The following is a 16,201-nucleotide window of genomic DNA, read 5'->3' on the forward strand; positions in this document are numbered from 1 at the left end:
GGATTAAATATAAATTTTTTTTTTTTAATTTTTTTTCAGGTCAGGGTGTTCCCAGGAACACCCTGACCTGTACGTGGCGCCGCCACTGTATATATATATCAAGAATCCACTGTATATATATATCAAGAATCCGGTTAATTTATACCCTTAAAAAGTACATTAATTATTTATTTTAAAAAAGTTTATTAGAAACTGAAAAACTGTAAAAAGAAAATGTTAATCACTTTTTTGTTTTTTCATAAAACGTTTATTAAAGTAGTTTATTGATGAATGCCGTAAGAATATAGGTTAGTAAAACCTATATATCAAAGCGAAAGATAATTGAAATACCCATATATCAAAACATTTCTTCAGAAAGCAGGAATGTCTAGTCCTATACGACTCGGAATATAGAATATGCATGGTTTTCAAAATCACAATCTAGATCATAGAATCGCATGATTTTATGATCCCACCTCACCAAAACATTTAAAATCACACAAGGATCATTAAAATTGTAGGATTGTATGGGATCCTACCTGTAACAACCCAAGGAAAAGCGTTAGCCACATTTGCGCTATACCTTAAAAGGACTAGTCACAATTGAGGCTCCTTATAGTTGTTAATATAACCCAGATCTACCCAGTAAATACCTAATGTGAGACTCATCACACACTCACACACATCACACAATCAATCAAATTGAGGTATCACAATCTCCCCCACTTAAATCCCTAACATCCCCGTTAAGGCCCACTTTGTGGGGTAGTGTCTCTGAGTCCACACGGGGTTACCGGGCCTGCTCTGATACCATATGAAACAACTCAAGGAAAAGCGCTAATCACATCTGCGTTATGCCTTAAAAGGACTAGTCACAATTGAGGCTCCTTGTAGTTGTTAATAAAGCTCAGATTTACCCAGTAAATACCTGATGTGAGACTCATCACACACCCACACACATCACACAATCAATCAAATTGGGGTATCACACTACCGATCCTACCAAAATGTAAAAATCAGTTTTTTCTGTTTTAATTTTATCTTTATAAGTTGTAATATGTACTCTCAAGACTAAGACATTGTACTTTATAAATGTATCAACTAAGTGGTGGGACTCATATGGAGATGACTTTCTTGAATTGAAAAATATTGCAATAAGAATATTAAGCTTAACATATAGCTCTTCAGGTTATGAAAGTAACTGGAGTACATTTGGAATAGTAAGATCAAATGACTTTGGTATATTATCCCTCGTTGAGAATTCTTGATTAAAATTGGTACAACTTTAAGTACACTAAAAAAGGAATGTGTGATCACTATTATATCATTTGGTTATCAATATTAGGTGATGATGAGGGTTCATGGGCTGTTACCAAAGGAATAAGTGTGCTAGTATTTTGGTACTTGGTTAGTTTCTAATTAAACATTCACTAAACATTTTAAATACATTGTATCAAAACTTAAATATATTTGTTTCGTTAGTATAGACGTAGCGATGTAGGACATACAAATCATATCATATGATCAAAATCTTTATTTTTTTATGGAAGAATTCATAATTTACATGATTATTCAATATACAAAGTCACTATCAATGTGTTTTTTGCTTTAAATCTGAAAATAGATAGGACCTTATGATCCATGACCCGATCTTATGATCCATGACCTGATTTTACGATCTACAATTCTACCTACCCCCTGCAATCCTACATAGGATCCCAATTTTAAGTACCTTGGGAATATGTAGCTACCTTAAATTCTTTGAGTATTTTGTGTTGAGTTAAGATAGCTTGACCCAGTTAATTAATTCAATTACTCAAGTTGATTAATTAGGTTCAATTGCATGCAAATTGTGAAGGTACCAACAAATCACCAAAAATACTAAATGTAGCAGAAAATAAATTTGACACGGTGATTTATCGGCAAATAGAGAAAACCTCGCAAGGCGAAAACCCCATCGGGTGATTTTAAGATCACCACTCCCAAGAATCCGCTAATCAATAATCAAGTGGTTACAAGTATAAGAAATCTTACCAACTACCTTGACCTATCCCGAAATATCAACCTACATTTGAACCTTCGCTCCAATACCCAATTGGACTTAATGCACAAATCTCCAATCTGTGACTAACCCTTTGTACGGATCCCAGTACATGACTAACTCTAGCAACTTAAATATATGTTGTTGGCTGTAAAGTTCTTCGCTTCATCAATAAATGAAGATCAAGAAGTACTTGGTTACAAAACCCTATGGTGTACAAACGCAGTAACTTCTCACAGAGAAAATAAATCTCTTGATCTCTGTATCTATGTATGATAGCTTTTAAAATAAGCCTAATATATGTTTACGATTGTGAGAAAAGAAACCCTAAAAAAACATATAAGCTTGGGCCGAATTTTAAATCTAGAAAACTAAAAATCGTAAGTCCCGATAGATCGAGCTGCTGTCGAGTTATCTATCAAGCTTCACATTAAGTCTCGATAGCAAGCATCTGTTGAGCTATATGTTGAGACTTAATGAACAACTTTTCTTCACTTGTTTTTAGGATCAATCTTCATGTCTTTAATACTTGACTTAAACAACATGTTTCTTGAAGTACTAAACTCATCTTAGATCTACCCAATTACAAGTAAAGTGCATTTTGTCAAAGGATTAGCCAATTACATGAAATATGACCCTAACACTTTGTGTGTTCATACTTTTGTGTCTTGTCTGCGTGATAAACGGTACGTTGTAGTCGTAGATGATATTTTCACTTGCTTAACGCGGTCTAATCCTATAGTGGCTTTGATTTACATTTGTTGTTCGTATTTAATTTGGAGCATCATTCTTCTTCATCATGTATAATACTATGTCCTTCACATTAATTTTTGAAATGTGTAACATTCTCACATTAAGATTTCTACTTGTCTAAGCGAAAGACAATTGAAATACAATCACCTAATTAATGAAGGTAACTATTCTTCAAGTTGAAAAACCAATTAAGATATATGTATGCAGGAACGGAGCCAGAACTTAGAGTTAGGGGGGGCGCCTTTGTTGCTGGTTGTGTGCAATGATTTCGGCCTCTGACTCTGTTGCTGCTTAGCTGTTGGTTGTTTAAAGTTTTTTTAAAGAGTCAGACTGTTTGTTTTGGGTAAAATTGGTTGACTAGGCTTAATTTTTTTAAGTTTTACTATTGTTAATTTTGTTGTTGGACTAATTTTTTTGGGCTTGTATATTTTGTTTTAGATTTGGTCTTTAAAATGAGCAAAATGCTAGAGCTACAAACTTTTTTACAAATTGTTGATGTGATGAGTGGTTATTGGTATGTAAAAAAATAATCTAAATGATGGGCCCAAATGTGAATCAATAAGAATTTGCTACCTTAGTAGTTTATAAAAATGTTGTTGAAAAATTTGTGAATATAATAATACTCTTGAAAGAATCAATGATATTGTTAAAGAGGAAAAAATGTAATTTTATAAAACAAAATTGCTAAAATTAGTACCCATATATATAATAATATATTTAAAAAAAAAAAAAAAAAATTGGGGGGAGGGACCATTGCTCCCCCAAGTCCAACCATGGCTCCGTCCATGTATGTATGCATTTGCCGAATTCAATGCTTGCTACAGTGGTCGATGTCAATGGATTAAATTTTGTTATGTAGGTCAACTTTGGAATACTATTTTTTATTTTTTATTTATTTTGGTGAAAACCTCAATAAATTAACCCAAAAAAAATAAAAATAAAAAGCAATACCTACAGAAGTCAGAGGAATACGCCTCTCATAATACATACTCAAATTGTCATAAAACAAAAGCATACATATGCATACAAGCGGACTATCAAAAGACACAATGTCATGATCAAGAGATAGAGCTCTTATGGCCAAAGCATTGCCACACTTGTTTGTTTCACAGAAGCAGTGACTTATCTTTACTTAAGAAATCTGGCTGATGAGGGTCCCACAATCCAATATTAGAGAAACATAATGTAATTTACAATTATACTCCTTAGTAATCCAACCATACACAACTTTAGCATCTAATTCAATTTCCACGGCTACAATGTCCAAATTTAAACAAATTAATAACCCTTCTCCAAATGCCCACAATTAAAGAATAATAACTATTACTACCTACGGAATTAGGGCAAACTCTTTTAGTTTATGATTTTCTAAGTACAATTAAACATTTTTTTTTTTAAAGAGTTTTTTTGACAAAGTCCAATAAGTCTATAATCCTTGGCCCATATGATATGAGTGGGTAGTTATGTTGGGAAGTATGATCGGGGATGACTTGGGAATTGACAAGACATGTAGACATGGCAAAACGGGTGGGTCGAGTCGGGTCAATCGGGTAGCGGGTCAAATCGGGTCATTTTTAAATGGGTTAATCGGGTTGCAGGTCGGGTCAGGTCGGGTTGACCAGTATTTTTCAAACAATTTTTTTTTTTTTAATTACAAAAACTAATCAATGACAACCTGTTTAGAGAGAATGAATAAAATCAATTAAGCAAATGAATTGCACTTAATGCCACTTGTTAATATCCTTCCAATTCTGACAGTTTTGAGCATGACAAAAATTATTTATAGTTATAAATTCATGATGGAAAAAGTCTTCAATGTTAATAGTTCACTGTCAAAATGCATATAATTACAAGTTTACATCTTCAAAAAGAGATAAATCTTAAAAAAAAAAAAAAAAAAAAAAAAAAAACACAATTAAGCCAGCAAAGTAGCAAGTTATCGGTCTTCTTAAGTGCACATGTTCCAGTTGCATTTAAAATAATAGTAAAGTTAGATTACTTAGAAAGATAAACTAAACAAAAAAGATTTAAAAATAAACATAACATATTAAGTAAAGAAGAATAAGTAAATATTTTATAAGAATTACACCTCAATCTCAATCTACTCAACATTGGTAGCAGATTCAACACTGCAAATATTCACACTTACAGATTGTAGCTCAAGTGTGAAAGCAAGTCGTCAGCATCTTCATCTACAATACAATATTTTAATATAACTTAATGTACCGTGAAAGCAAATCAATAAAGAATTGAAATTGTATAATTATGACTATAAAAAAATTAAATTACCTTCAAGTCCATATAGCCAACTTTTAATACACAACATAGCTTCCACATTCTCAAGTAAAAGACGTGATCGAAATGGAGTAAGAAATTTTTTCCCAGTGCTAAAACTTGATTCAGAAGCAACGGTGGTTATTGGAATGCTCATGAGATCCCGTGCCATTAAAGAGAGCTTTGGAAACCGAGTGTAATGCTCTTTCCACCAAGAGAGAACTTTTAACTTTGAATTTTTCTTTTTATTAAGTCTAGGCTCTTCTAAATACAAGTCCAACTGAGATTTTTTTTTGTTTTGGCACCACGATCACTTTCATAATGTTCAAATTCCTAATCATTAAAAAAAATTTCCATGAAAAATAATACCTCACAACACATTACAATCTTTATTATTCAAAAAAAAAAAAAAAGCTCAACATATACCAAACAAAATGCAATTCACTTACATTATCTTCCTTGCTTTGTGAGAAACTAAAAAAGTGTGGAATGTGTGAAAGTGTGAAAAGAAGGGCAGAGGTGCAAGAAACAAGAGTAGAGGAACTAAACTAAGGAAGCTTTGGGGCCCTTTGTGGTTTGGTTTGTCACATTTCAACTTTCACGTTTGTGCAACGTGCCTTGGCTTTGGACTACAGCTAGTATTGAATGAGATATATATATATATATATATATATATATATATGTATATATATTTAATGGTTGTCTTGACAGTCTTGTGTTGTCTTTGTCTCATTCTCTCATGTCATGTCTTGTCTATTGTTTTACTTGTTTTTATCTATAATATATTGACTATTGGTTTTGGTACTTTGTGCTTTATGCACCTAGTATTAGGACGTAGTCTAAGTATTTTTTTAGCGAATTTTTTTTAACAGGTCGAGTCATAGGTCAACCCGTTTTTACTTGGGGCAAAAAAAAATCAAGTTTGGATCCAAGGGCGGAGCCAGAAATTTTGGTTTGGGGGGGCCAAGTTATTATGTTAATATTTTAGTTAAGACAAACCTCTACACACACACATAAAAATTAATTTACTAAGAGAATTTATCATCTTCTAAATTTTAATGAGCATACAAAAGTCATGTATTTCTTCTATTAGACATGTATAAAAATTTATCATTTTTTACATGGTTTAATTTGTTAAACCTCTTAAATTATATGATTTTAATATAATTTCTCTTTCTTTTAAGAGCACCATTGAAATGACTCAAAATTTGAGGTGGGGGTGCAACTTCAATTTTTACATGCTACATTTTTTAAAATGTAAATAATATAAATACTATAAAATAATTTTTTGAAACTTTGGGGGGGCCTTGGCCCCCCACCCTTGTGTGTGGCTCCACCACTGATCGGGTCAAGTATTTTTTGGGTCGGGTCGGGTTGGGTTAGGTCAGAAAATTTTGACCTGTATTGGCACGTCTCAAACATGTCTCCACAACAAGTAGTCCATATTTCTTTTGGTTTTTCACCACATAATAAAAAGTAGCTAGCAAAGTCAGCGGACTGTTTGAGTGTTCCCTTTCTGTGGGGGAAATTATTTTCTATAAACAATGTAATATAGTCTCCTCTCATGGAAACGTTGATCCCATTCCCACCCCGATATTTCTCTGTTTTTTTAAACTAGAATTGAGTATGGTACATTAATATAGTCTCCTCTTTGCCATGTCATTAATCTTCTGAAAATCAATTATGTAAACGCATTAAAGTTACTATCTTTAAGAATAATGAGTCATTAACTCTCTCCACCCAACCAGCTTCTTCTTCTTTGCTACTCTCTGTCTCTCTCATATCTCTCCAGGCCTCTCTGAACTCACCTCCTTCTCCTGCACTATGCCACACAACTTATTGGAGCTATCTCTCAAAAAAAAAAAAAAAAACCTTATTGGAGCTACAATGATAAATTTATCTTGTTTAATTAATTCAGAATTATAATATAGTTTTAGATATCAATCTAAAACCAACAAAGGCCTAAAATAGATAAATACGTTAAAAAAGAGAGTAAGAAATGGAATTAAAGGGATTAATGGATTTTTAAAGGATCTCCCTTCCTTTCATTCTTTAATTATGCTATTTTGTCTGGCCCAGGGATATAGTCAAACATTTTTATTTGGGGGCCAATTTATGATACTAATTTATTAATTTATATAAACTTCTATAAACATGCACAAACACAGACATCTTTATACATATATAACTTAGTATTCTCCATAGTAAATCCTTAAAGTTTTCATTTTTAATTTAAGTTATCAAATTATCAACCAAAGTGAGTAAAAAATTTTCAATTGAACTAATGAAGTATTCAAAGACATGAATAATTTAAAATTTTAACAAATACAAGAAAACATTTTACAATAAAAAATGAATTTGAGAAAAAAAAATTCTCTATAACACTAGACCAATTAGACAACTTTCTTAAGAGTATTATTGAACTAGCTCAAATATTTGGGGGGGTCAAGTTCCATTTTTGTAGGTTAGTAATTAAAATATTAAATATATATAGTGAAAATATTTTTAAAATTTTTTGGGCCCGTTCATATATGTAGCTCCGCCCCTGCTCTCGTCCTTATGCTCTAGAAGAAATACAAGTGGATGATGAAGGATAACTATTCCAATTCCACCTACCCTCCCCAATCCCAACTCCAATATTTGAAATAAAAGTTGACACAATTTGGCTAAGCTCGAGACCTTTTTAATCCCAGTGTTTTCTATTTTATATATATATATATATATATATATATATAACGTAGCTGTATATTCTTCATTAAATAACTTAATGCTCTGGGAGAGAGAATTTTTGTTTTCTTCCTTTTTGAGGGCAATACTCTCTTCGTAGTTGGTCAGAGAGAGAGAGAGAGAGAAGAAGGGGATTGGAGGAAGAAGACGATTTTTTGAATGCTCTATCACTAATTTTTAGAAACTGCATGACATTGCCTCAAATGTGTTTTTTACCATTAAATTTGAATGAAATCAAAAGTACAAAAGCGATGTAACTCTTTTAAAGTTATATAAGTGTGCGTTGAAAAAAATTATTTTTGTCAATTTATTTTACTATTTAATTTATTTTTATTATTAATAATGGGTCTCATTATACTCTTTGATACTATTTATAATTTCATTATATTATTTCAGTTAACTTTTATCTTTATTTATATTATTTTTAATAAAAATATTTTAATTTTAACAAAATAAACAGATATCAAACAAATAGAATAACCTGAAGTTATCATGCCGTCCAAATTTGTTGTTTTGTAACCAATTTGTTGTGGCGGTGAGTTTTTGGAGTTGCAACTTGCAAGGAACTAATTAATGCAACTACATAAGGCTTCAGGAAGCCGCTATTCCAAAAGAAGAAGGTAGTGCTAGCTCAACTAGACATTAGTTGCCACTTCCGAATATGCAGGCACTAGTAATGATGTCCATACACAGTACCTCAATCACTGGTGTTAGCCATAAATATCATCATTAATTGTGGTTGTTTGCTTCTGCCTGACCTAGCTATTGTGTAGACTGTACACATGTACTTTTAGATTGGTCAAATTTATTGATTCAAAAACTCACAAATTTATTGTTGTTGAAATTAAAAATTGAAAATATGGTAGTAAAATAATTTTTAAGTGTGTAAATAGTACCGTAGGACCTATTTTTAATTTTTTTTTAAGTGTATGTACTGTATAAACAGTAAATTTTGTCTCTCAAAGTCAATAACTATGGCTTCAAAAAAAAAAAAGAAAAAAAAAAAAGAAAGAGAAAACATGCGTTTGTAAACGCAAACCCCAATCCAAACCCCATCCTTAATTCTGAGTAGGGTGCATGTTATAAATATTATTATGACCCAAGAGACTAACCCTAAGTCATTCTAGGGTTAGCACTTAGCAAAGGGTTCTCAAATTAATTATAAACCCTACTTGGATTTATAGTAATACCATATTAATATAGCTGTCAAGGGCTTTTTACAATGGATATAGACCATCAAGATGACCACACTAAATTCTAACTTTCACTTTTTATCTTTCTTTTTTTTTTTTTTTTTTTTTTTTTTATATTTTATGGACTAAGTATGAAATTATTTAATGGAGGTGTAGGAGATAAGACAGAAGAAATAATCTTTCATATTTTGACTTTTTATATAGCAACATAATTCAAATACATTCTCATAAAAATAGAAAAATAAGGTTTTTTTTATACCTTGGTTGAGCGTTGTTGAAACTTGAAACATGAAACACATGAAACACATGAAACACATGTAGCTTCAAATCTGTCTGCTGAATAAGGTTTTTCTTTGTATAGCATAGTTTTCCCATTCATATGACCTTATCTACAACTACAGTACTACATTGGTGGCCACAAAAATAAGAAAATATTTTTCATAGAAAAAAAAAAAGGAGTGGTTGGAGATTGTTCTTATCTTTTCTCTTTCTTTCCTTTTCTTTTCTTTCTTTTTTTTTTTTTTTTTTTTTGGTTGAGAATAGGACTGGTGTCTTTAGCTTCATATTACCAACTTCCTATAAATTGGGTATCTCAGTTCATCATATCAACACACCTCTCTCTCTCTCTCTCTCTCTCTCTCTCTCTCAGCTCAAAACTAATTGGGATACTCATATCAGTGTCCATGGCCTTCTTTTGTGCATCCTCTTCTCCCTCCAAACCTCAAAATGGTTTCAAAAATATCCAAAATACTGAAAAGATTACTTACCTCATCGATGATACTTGTATGCAAAAGGCACAAGGAAGCAGCATTGCCCAAGATCAAGCCGTCAATTATTTTCCCACGGAAGACTACAATTTTCTTCCAGAATATCACAGTTCCACGGTTAAGTTTTGCCTAACCATTTTCACCATTTCTTTTTCTTGTTTTTCCAGACCTAACTTTTCATAATTTAAGAGGGCTATATTGTTTTTTCCAGGATGATTTTTATGTTGAATACTTGCAAAAACTAAAGAAATTCAAAAATATACTTAGCAAGTTAGTTGAAGTTCCTTTCGAAGGTTTGAACATGGTTGATGCAATCCTGCGCTTAGGAATTGAGTACCACTTCCAAGAGGAGATTGAAACAATCCTAAAAAGGCAGTATATGATTTTTAGCGGTCATGCAGGTCATGATCACGATCTTTATGAGGCTGCACTGCGTTTTCGATTATTGAGACAAAATGGCTATCATGTTTCTGCAGGTGAGAATATATTTTTCTTTTTACCTAAATTACGTTATGCTTGTAATTATCACAGCATGGTTATAATTACATCTCCAATGATTGGATGGCAAATAGCGTTTGATTCTAAAAGTTGAACAAAAACATTTTTAGATAAACATTAAAAAATAAATTAAAATTATTTGCAGTTGAGCTCTAACTCAACTAACACAGAGAGTAAATTTATGGGTTCAAGACTCACTTGATAACGTAGATATGTGTAACTTATCAATTGTAGAAAAAAATATTCCTTGAAAGTCAATAAATTGCTGCTAATTGTGTGTCACACAGACGTGTTTAACAAATTCAAGAACAAAGAAGGAAACTTTAACTTGGAGTTAGGTGAACACATAAGTGGATTGATGGAATTATATGATGCGTCAGAGGTAAGCATCAATGAGGAAGACTTACTTGATGAAGCTAAAGACTTCAGTCGCCATCTTCTCGAAGCAAACATCAAAAATCTTGATCACCAACAAGCTAGATTCATTCTAAACACATTGGAGCATCCCTATCATAAGAGTTTGCCAAGGTTCATGGCTAAGGGCCTCCTTGACAATTTCGAAGGGGCAAGGGGTTGGGTAAAACATTTACAAGAACTAGCAAAGATGGACTTCAAAATGGTCCAGTCCATACACCAACTGGAACTTCTTCAAATTTTCAAGTATGTTCAATGAGACTCTGGAATATTTTTGTTATGATTGTCTATTAATTATTTTGGAACTCAGATTGCCTATATACTTTGATACTATTCTAAATTATCATTTCTCCTAAAAGATGGTGGAAAGGCTTAGGTCTGGCTAAAAAGTTGAACTTTGCGAGAAATCAACCACTTAAATGGTACATGTGGACAGCGGCTTGCCTCACAGATCCAAGCCTGACATATCAAAGGGTTGAGCTCACAAAACCTATAGCTATGGTTTACGTGATAGACGACATGTTTGATGTTTACGGAACACTAGGTGAACTCACTCTCTTCACAAATGCGGTGAATCGGTACGTGTGTTTGTTCCATATAGGAAAATGGTTAAATATTCTTTTACACTTTGTTTTATTCCACCATTTTACACCATTATATAATTGATGCAAGAATATTCATATTTTAAAAATGTTCACATTTCAACTCATAAAAGTGAATACAAAAAAAATGTGAAATAATAAATGAGTGATAATTAAAACAGTAGAAAAATATGATTTGCTTTGTTTTACCATTTCACTATGCGTGATTACTACGTTTTTCTGTGCACGTAGATGGGAATTATCAGCAACTGAGAAACTACCAGACTCTTTGAAGATATGTTTCGTGGCTCTTTATGACATTACCAATGAAATCAGCTACAAGGTCTACCAAAGGACCGGATGGAACCCTATAGACTCCCTAAAAAAAGCGGTATATATGTTGACAAAATAACTATCAAACACAATTATTTTCTAAAGAAAAATACATATTGATCCCTAAATTTTAGTTTATTAATAATTTTAAATCTTGAAATTTAAAATGATTGCTTTAGATTCCTTAAATGACATGACCAAACTTAAACTAACATGACGATATTACTCTCTTAGATACATTAGAAATAATAAAAATGATTGCTTCAACTTTTAGAGGGACTAAAAGTGACCATTTTAAGTTTGTTGAAAACTAAAAAAATTAATAGAAAACAGTAGTTTATATTATACTATCAATGTAAGATTTACTTTGTAGATTAAACAAATATAAACAATATTGTACACTTTTATGCAAATATATACATTTATTTAGTCTATAATGTAAATCTTACATTGATAGTACAATATAAATTAATAATTTTCTATTATTGTTTTAGTTCTCAACAAATTTAAAATGGTCACTTTTAGTCTAGAGACATAAAGTGATTAGTCAGATTTTAGGACAAAAATTGCTCTTGGCCTATCGTATAAGGACAAATATTGTATTTTGACATATTTTTCACGTGAATAGTAAAATTTCGAAGAGATTACTCATGTAACACCTTTGCAATTGTTGATTGTTACAGTGGGCCAGATTGTGTAATGCCTTCCTATTAGAAGCACAATGGTTTGCTTCTGGGAACATGCCAAAGGCAGAGGAGTACATGCAGAATGCACTTGTGAGTACAGGATTGCATGTGGTGCTAGTTCACATGTTCTTTCTCTTGGGTGAGGGAATTAGCAAGGATACTGTTGATCTTCTGGACAGCAATCCCAGCATTACATCTTCCATAGCCACAATTCTTCGACTCTGGGATGACCTCGGAAATGCCCAGGTAAGAGAATAAGATTAAATTCACAAGCAGCCACACATAATTTATCCAGTTTTAATAAGGGAGTGATCCCCACCAATAATAGATATCTAGTGGTCTAAGAGCACTCACAGCAGTGAAGGCATATTGCTATATTGCTAAAATTTAGCTCCACAAACACAAAAATCTTACTGCAGCAGTGGAGCTAAATCTAAAAATTTTAGCTCCATTGCTACAGTACACATCTATCTATAGACGTGCACTGTAGCTGAGAGCTAAAAATAATAATAATTTTTTATTCCTCAGCCAGATTAAAATATTATTTTTTCCTTTCTTTTGTTTTCTTTTTCTTCTCTTCTCAGAACTCTCACAATCTCTCAACTTTCAGACCTCTCACGCTGCCACCCCCTGACCCACGTCGCTGACACATGACGCCGCAAATCCAGCTCTGACCACGGCAACCCCCACCACCACATCAGTCACAAATCCAACCATACCCACACTCATCAAACCCACCACCATCAATATCAATCACCACCATGGCAACCCCCACCACCACCACATTAATCACAAACTCAACCACACCCAAACTCAACCACACCCACACTCATCAAACCCACCACTACCAGGAAAAATAAAAAAAAATAAAATCGGCAAAACCCACGGCCAAAATGGTTTCTTCTGCAATTTTTTCCTTTGAACCAAAAAAAAAAAAAAACATGAACCAGAGGTTGATAGAGGCGTGGTGGTGGACCTAGTGGCGTTGCTTTAGTTGGGCTGAGCGGAATTGAAGCTTGTGTCTTGGACAGAGAAATAAAGAGAGAACAGTTGAAAAATGGAGAAGGAGATGAGAAGAAAAAGTAACAAAAAGATAAAAAAAAAATAAAAAATAAGAAATTGTTGAAAGTTAAAAGGTGTGGCTAAGGCCCGGGTGGATGAGATAAGAGGACTACGTGTGTGGAGGAGAAAAATAAAGAGGAAAAAAAAAAAAAAAAGCAGGAGAAGAAAGAAACGTGTATTTGGATGAAAAAAAATAAGATAGTGGGAAAAATAAAATAAAGAATAAGAAGAAATTAAAATTAAGAAATGTTACCATAATATTTTTGCAATAAATTTTAAGTGGTAGGTTATTACTATCTAATATTGGTGAGAAAAAAAAAATTTTGATGGTGGTGATTGCGGTGGCGGAAGAGTCGGCGGCGGTGGCGGTGGAGGCGATGGTAGTGGCAGCGGTAGCGGTTGCGGGTAGTTGTAATTGTTATTTATTGTAATGGATATATTATTTTATTATAGTTGATATATTATTTTATTGTGATGCTCATATTATTTTATTGTGTTGAAAATTAAAATAGATCCACTGCTGCAGTATGTGTGTAGATAAAATAGATAAAGTAACTTTTGGTGGAGTTAAAAAGTTAAATTTTTAACTCCACTGCTGTGAATGCTCTAAAGGGCAGTGGCATTTTAATTTTATTCTTTTATCTTTTGAAGCGAGGAATAGGACAGTCGCATGTTAGAAGTCAAAGGAAATTGAATTTCCTCTCATTTACTCCACCTTTTGTCGCATTAACCACAGCCATCCACGTGTAAGGGTCATAGTTTTCTCAGAAAAATAGGAAAAATAATATTTTCCTAAGAGTAGAGGGAAACCAGTTTTTTCCACAACCCTTTCCACACTTTGTTAAAATCACAAGTTGGGTGAAGTGGGATGAGAGAACTTCACTTTTATATAAATTTATTATTAACATCATTTTTATAATGATCATATCAGGGCAAGTTAACAATTATTAAAAACATTTCGTAAGTGAGTTTAGTATCTTGTAATTTTCGTTAATTTATTTGTTAAATGTGAGATAAAAAATTTTTTAAAAAAAAGATAAAAATTAGTTTATTTTTTTAAACATATATATATATATATATATATGTTATTTATCTGGTAAAAGATGAGACAAAAAGTTAAAACTTTTCATATAATATATATATATATATATATATATGTATATGTTTGCAACTTCTAAGGTTAACTCACTAACTGGTTAGGATTATCTGCAGGATGAGGATCAAAACGGTCATGATGGATCCTATATTGAGTGCTACAGGAAAGAACATCAAGGCTGTTCAGTTGAAGATGCAAAAAGTCATGTTATTAAAATGATTTCAAATGCATGGAAGCAACTCAACAAGGATTGCCTTAACCCAAATCCATTTCCAGCGTCTTTTATAAAGGCTTCTCTTAATGCTGCAAGGATGGTTCCTTTGATGTACAGTTATGACGAGAAACATCGCCTTCCAAGTCTGGAGGAGCACATGAAGTCACTGATCTTTAAACGTGTTCCCTATAAGAAAATGTAAACAAATTAGACTTTTGGGTTTCATAACGTATTACGCTTTGGTAATGTAATAACCAATGGAAGATGTGAGGAAGCTTAAACAATTTAGCAATATTTCAGCTTCTTGCACTAGCATTTCCTTAAAATTTAAGTGCTAAATAAATTTTCAAATTTCCTGAATAATATGTAACCAAATCCACCATGAAGATTGTCGCAATATATATGTAAAGAGACACTATAGCCTAGTTTTCCTCTCTTGCTTTCAATTGCTGAATCCAGCCTTGTGTCATCACAGTTATTTGATGCTGTAAGTCGATAAGTCTGCCATTTAACCAATTTCTTGGCCAATTCAAGGCTGTTTGAAAATTTTACTTGATTTCAGTGGTTTCAAAACAATATTCCAAACACATGGTCATTTTTAGTGTTTTTGTGGTAAAGTTCTGTCGATAATGTTGCAATTAATGGAGAAGTTGAAAGACTTTTTGGCTTTGGCAAGGTTTTCTCAAGAAATTCTTTTCCGCCTTTCTCTACAAAATATTAAGGTTTTTTTTTTTTTTTCCTTGTTCTATGGTGACGAGCGAATACCAAGAAAAACTTTGTATCCTACATTTTGAATTTGCCAGATTTTGCTCAACTGCTCTACAATTTGCTCGACCAAAATTCTCAGACTTGCACGGTGAATGTGTAGTTTTCTTCTGACTTCAACTTACACCAAACGGTTACAAATGAACTTGAATAACATTCTCAATGAAACAATTTCATTATGAGTAATTATAAATTTATATTATACTAGCAATGTAAATCTTTATCACAAACTAAATATACTGTACACTTTTTGCTAATGTGTATAGTATTGTAAGCATTTCTTTAGTTTACAATATAAATTTTAAACTGTTAGAACATTCACATCTCAAAATTTTATCACATCCTATTTTACCATCCCAAAAGCCATCTTATCAATTATATCATACCATTTTACAATATTCTCAACATCCTAATTTTTATTTTACAATACAATATATTAAAATTATATTTCTACACAATAAAATAATATATCCCAAAATCCAAATAAAACTTGCCACCACCACCACCACGAAGAACATACCCAAACTGATTTTCATCTCCAAAACTCAGTACCCAAACTAATTTTTATCTCCAAAACTCAATACCGAAACTCATGGCCACGCCACCACCCCGTAGCAACCCTAGAAACCTCAGCCCTGAAACCCATGGCCACGCCACCACCATCACCATGGCAACCCCACCTTCACCATCATGAACCCACATATGACCCATAATAAAAACCCCACCCCCTTCCACCACCACCATGGCAACCTTCAACTCCACCACCATGAACCCATAAAAAAATCCACCTCTGTCACAACCCATATCTACCATGCTGC

The 16,201-nt window shown here is 32.6% G+C and overlaps 1 protein-coding gene across 3 annotated transcripts; it reads left to right on the forward strand.

Moving 5' to 3' along the window:
* Positions 1–9,571: 9,571 nt before the first annotated feature.
* LOC126727300 ((3S,6E)-nerolidol synthase 1-like) lies at positions 9,572–15,064 on the forward strand. Of its 3 annotated transcripts, none has more exons than XM_050432884.1 (7): positions 9,572–9,851; positions 9,946–10,210; positions 10,520–10,892; positions 11,006–11,224; positions 11,480–11,618; positions 12,244–12,492; positions 12,831–14,316. In XM_050432884.1, the coding sequence occupies exons 1-7, from the start codon at positions 9,651–9,653 to the stop codon at positions 12,891–12,893; spliced, it is 1,509 nt and encodes a 502-aa protein (XP_050288841.1). In that variant the 5' UTR covers positions 9,572–9,650; the 3' UTR covers positions 12,894–14,316. The 3 variants fall into 3 exon arrangements, with proteins under 3 accessions (XP_050288841.1, XP_050288842.1, XP_050288840.1); XM_050432885.1 differs by having other exon boundaries at positions 9,573–9,851; positions 12,857–14,315; XM_050432883.1 differs by lacking the exon at positions 12,831–14,316 and adding an exon at positions 14,521–15,064 and having other exon boundaries at positions 9,574–9,851.
* The last annotated feature ends 1,137 nt before the right edge of the window (positions 15,065–16,201 follow it).

This window comes from Quercus robur, chromosome 5, assembly GCF_932294415.1.
Source record: "Quercus robur chromosome 5, dhQueRobu3.1, whole genome shotgun sequence".
In the NCBI taxonomy this organism is placed as follows: Eukaryota; Viridiplantae; Streptophyta; class Magnoliopsida; order Fagales; family Fagaceae; genus Quercus; species Quercus robur.

What these genes read in the sequence shown, in the direction of transcription:
- LOC126727300 (XM_050432883.1), top strand. Translation starts at nt 9,651, where the DNA reads ATGGCCTTCTTTTGTGCATCCTCTTCTCCCTCCAAACCTCAAAATGGT. An exon ending in TGGCTATCATGTTTCTGCAG is followed by an intron (nt 10,211 to 10,519) that starts GTGAGAATATAT and finishes TGTGTCACACAG; the next exon opens with ACGTGTTTAACAAATTCAAG. An exon ending in ATGACCTCGGAAATGCCCAG is followed by an intron (nt 12,493 to 14,520) that starts GTAAGAGAATAA and finishes GATTATCTGCAG; the next exon opens with GATGAGGATCAAAACGGTCA.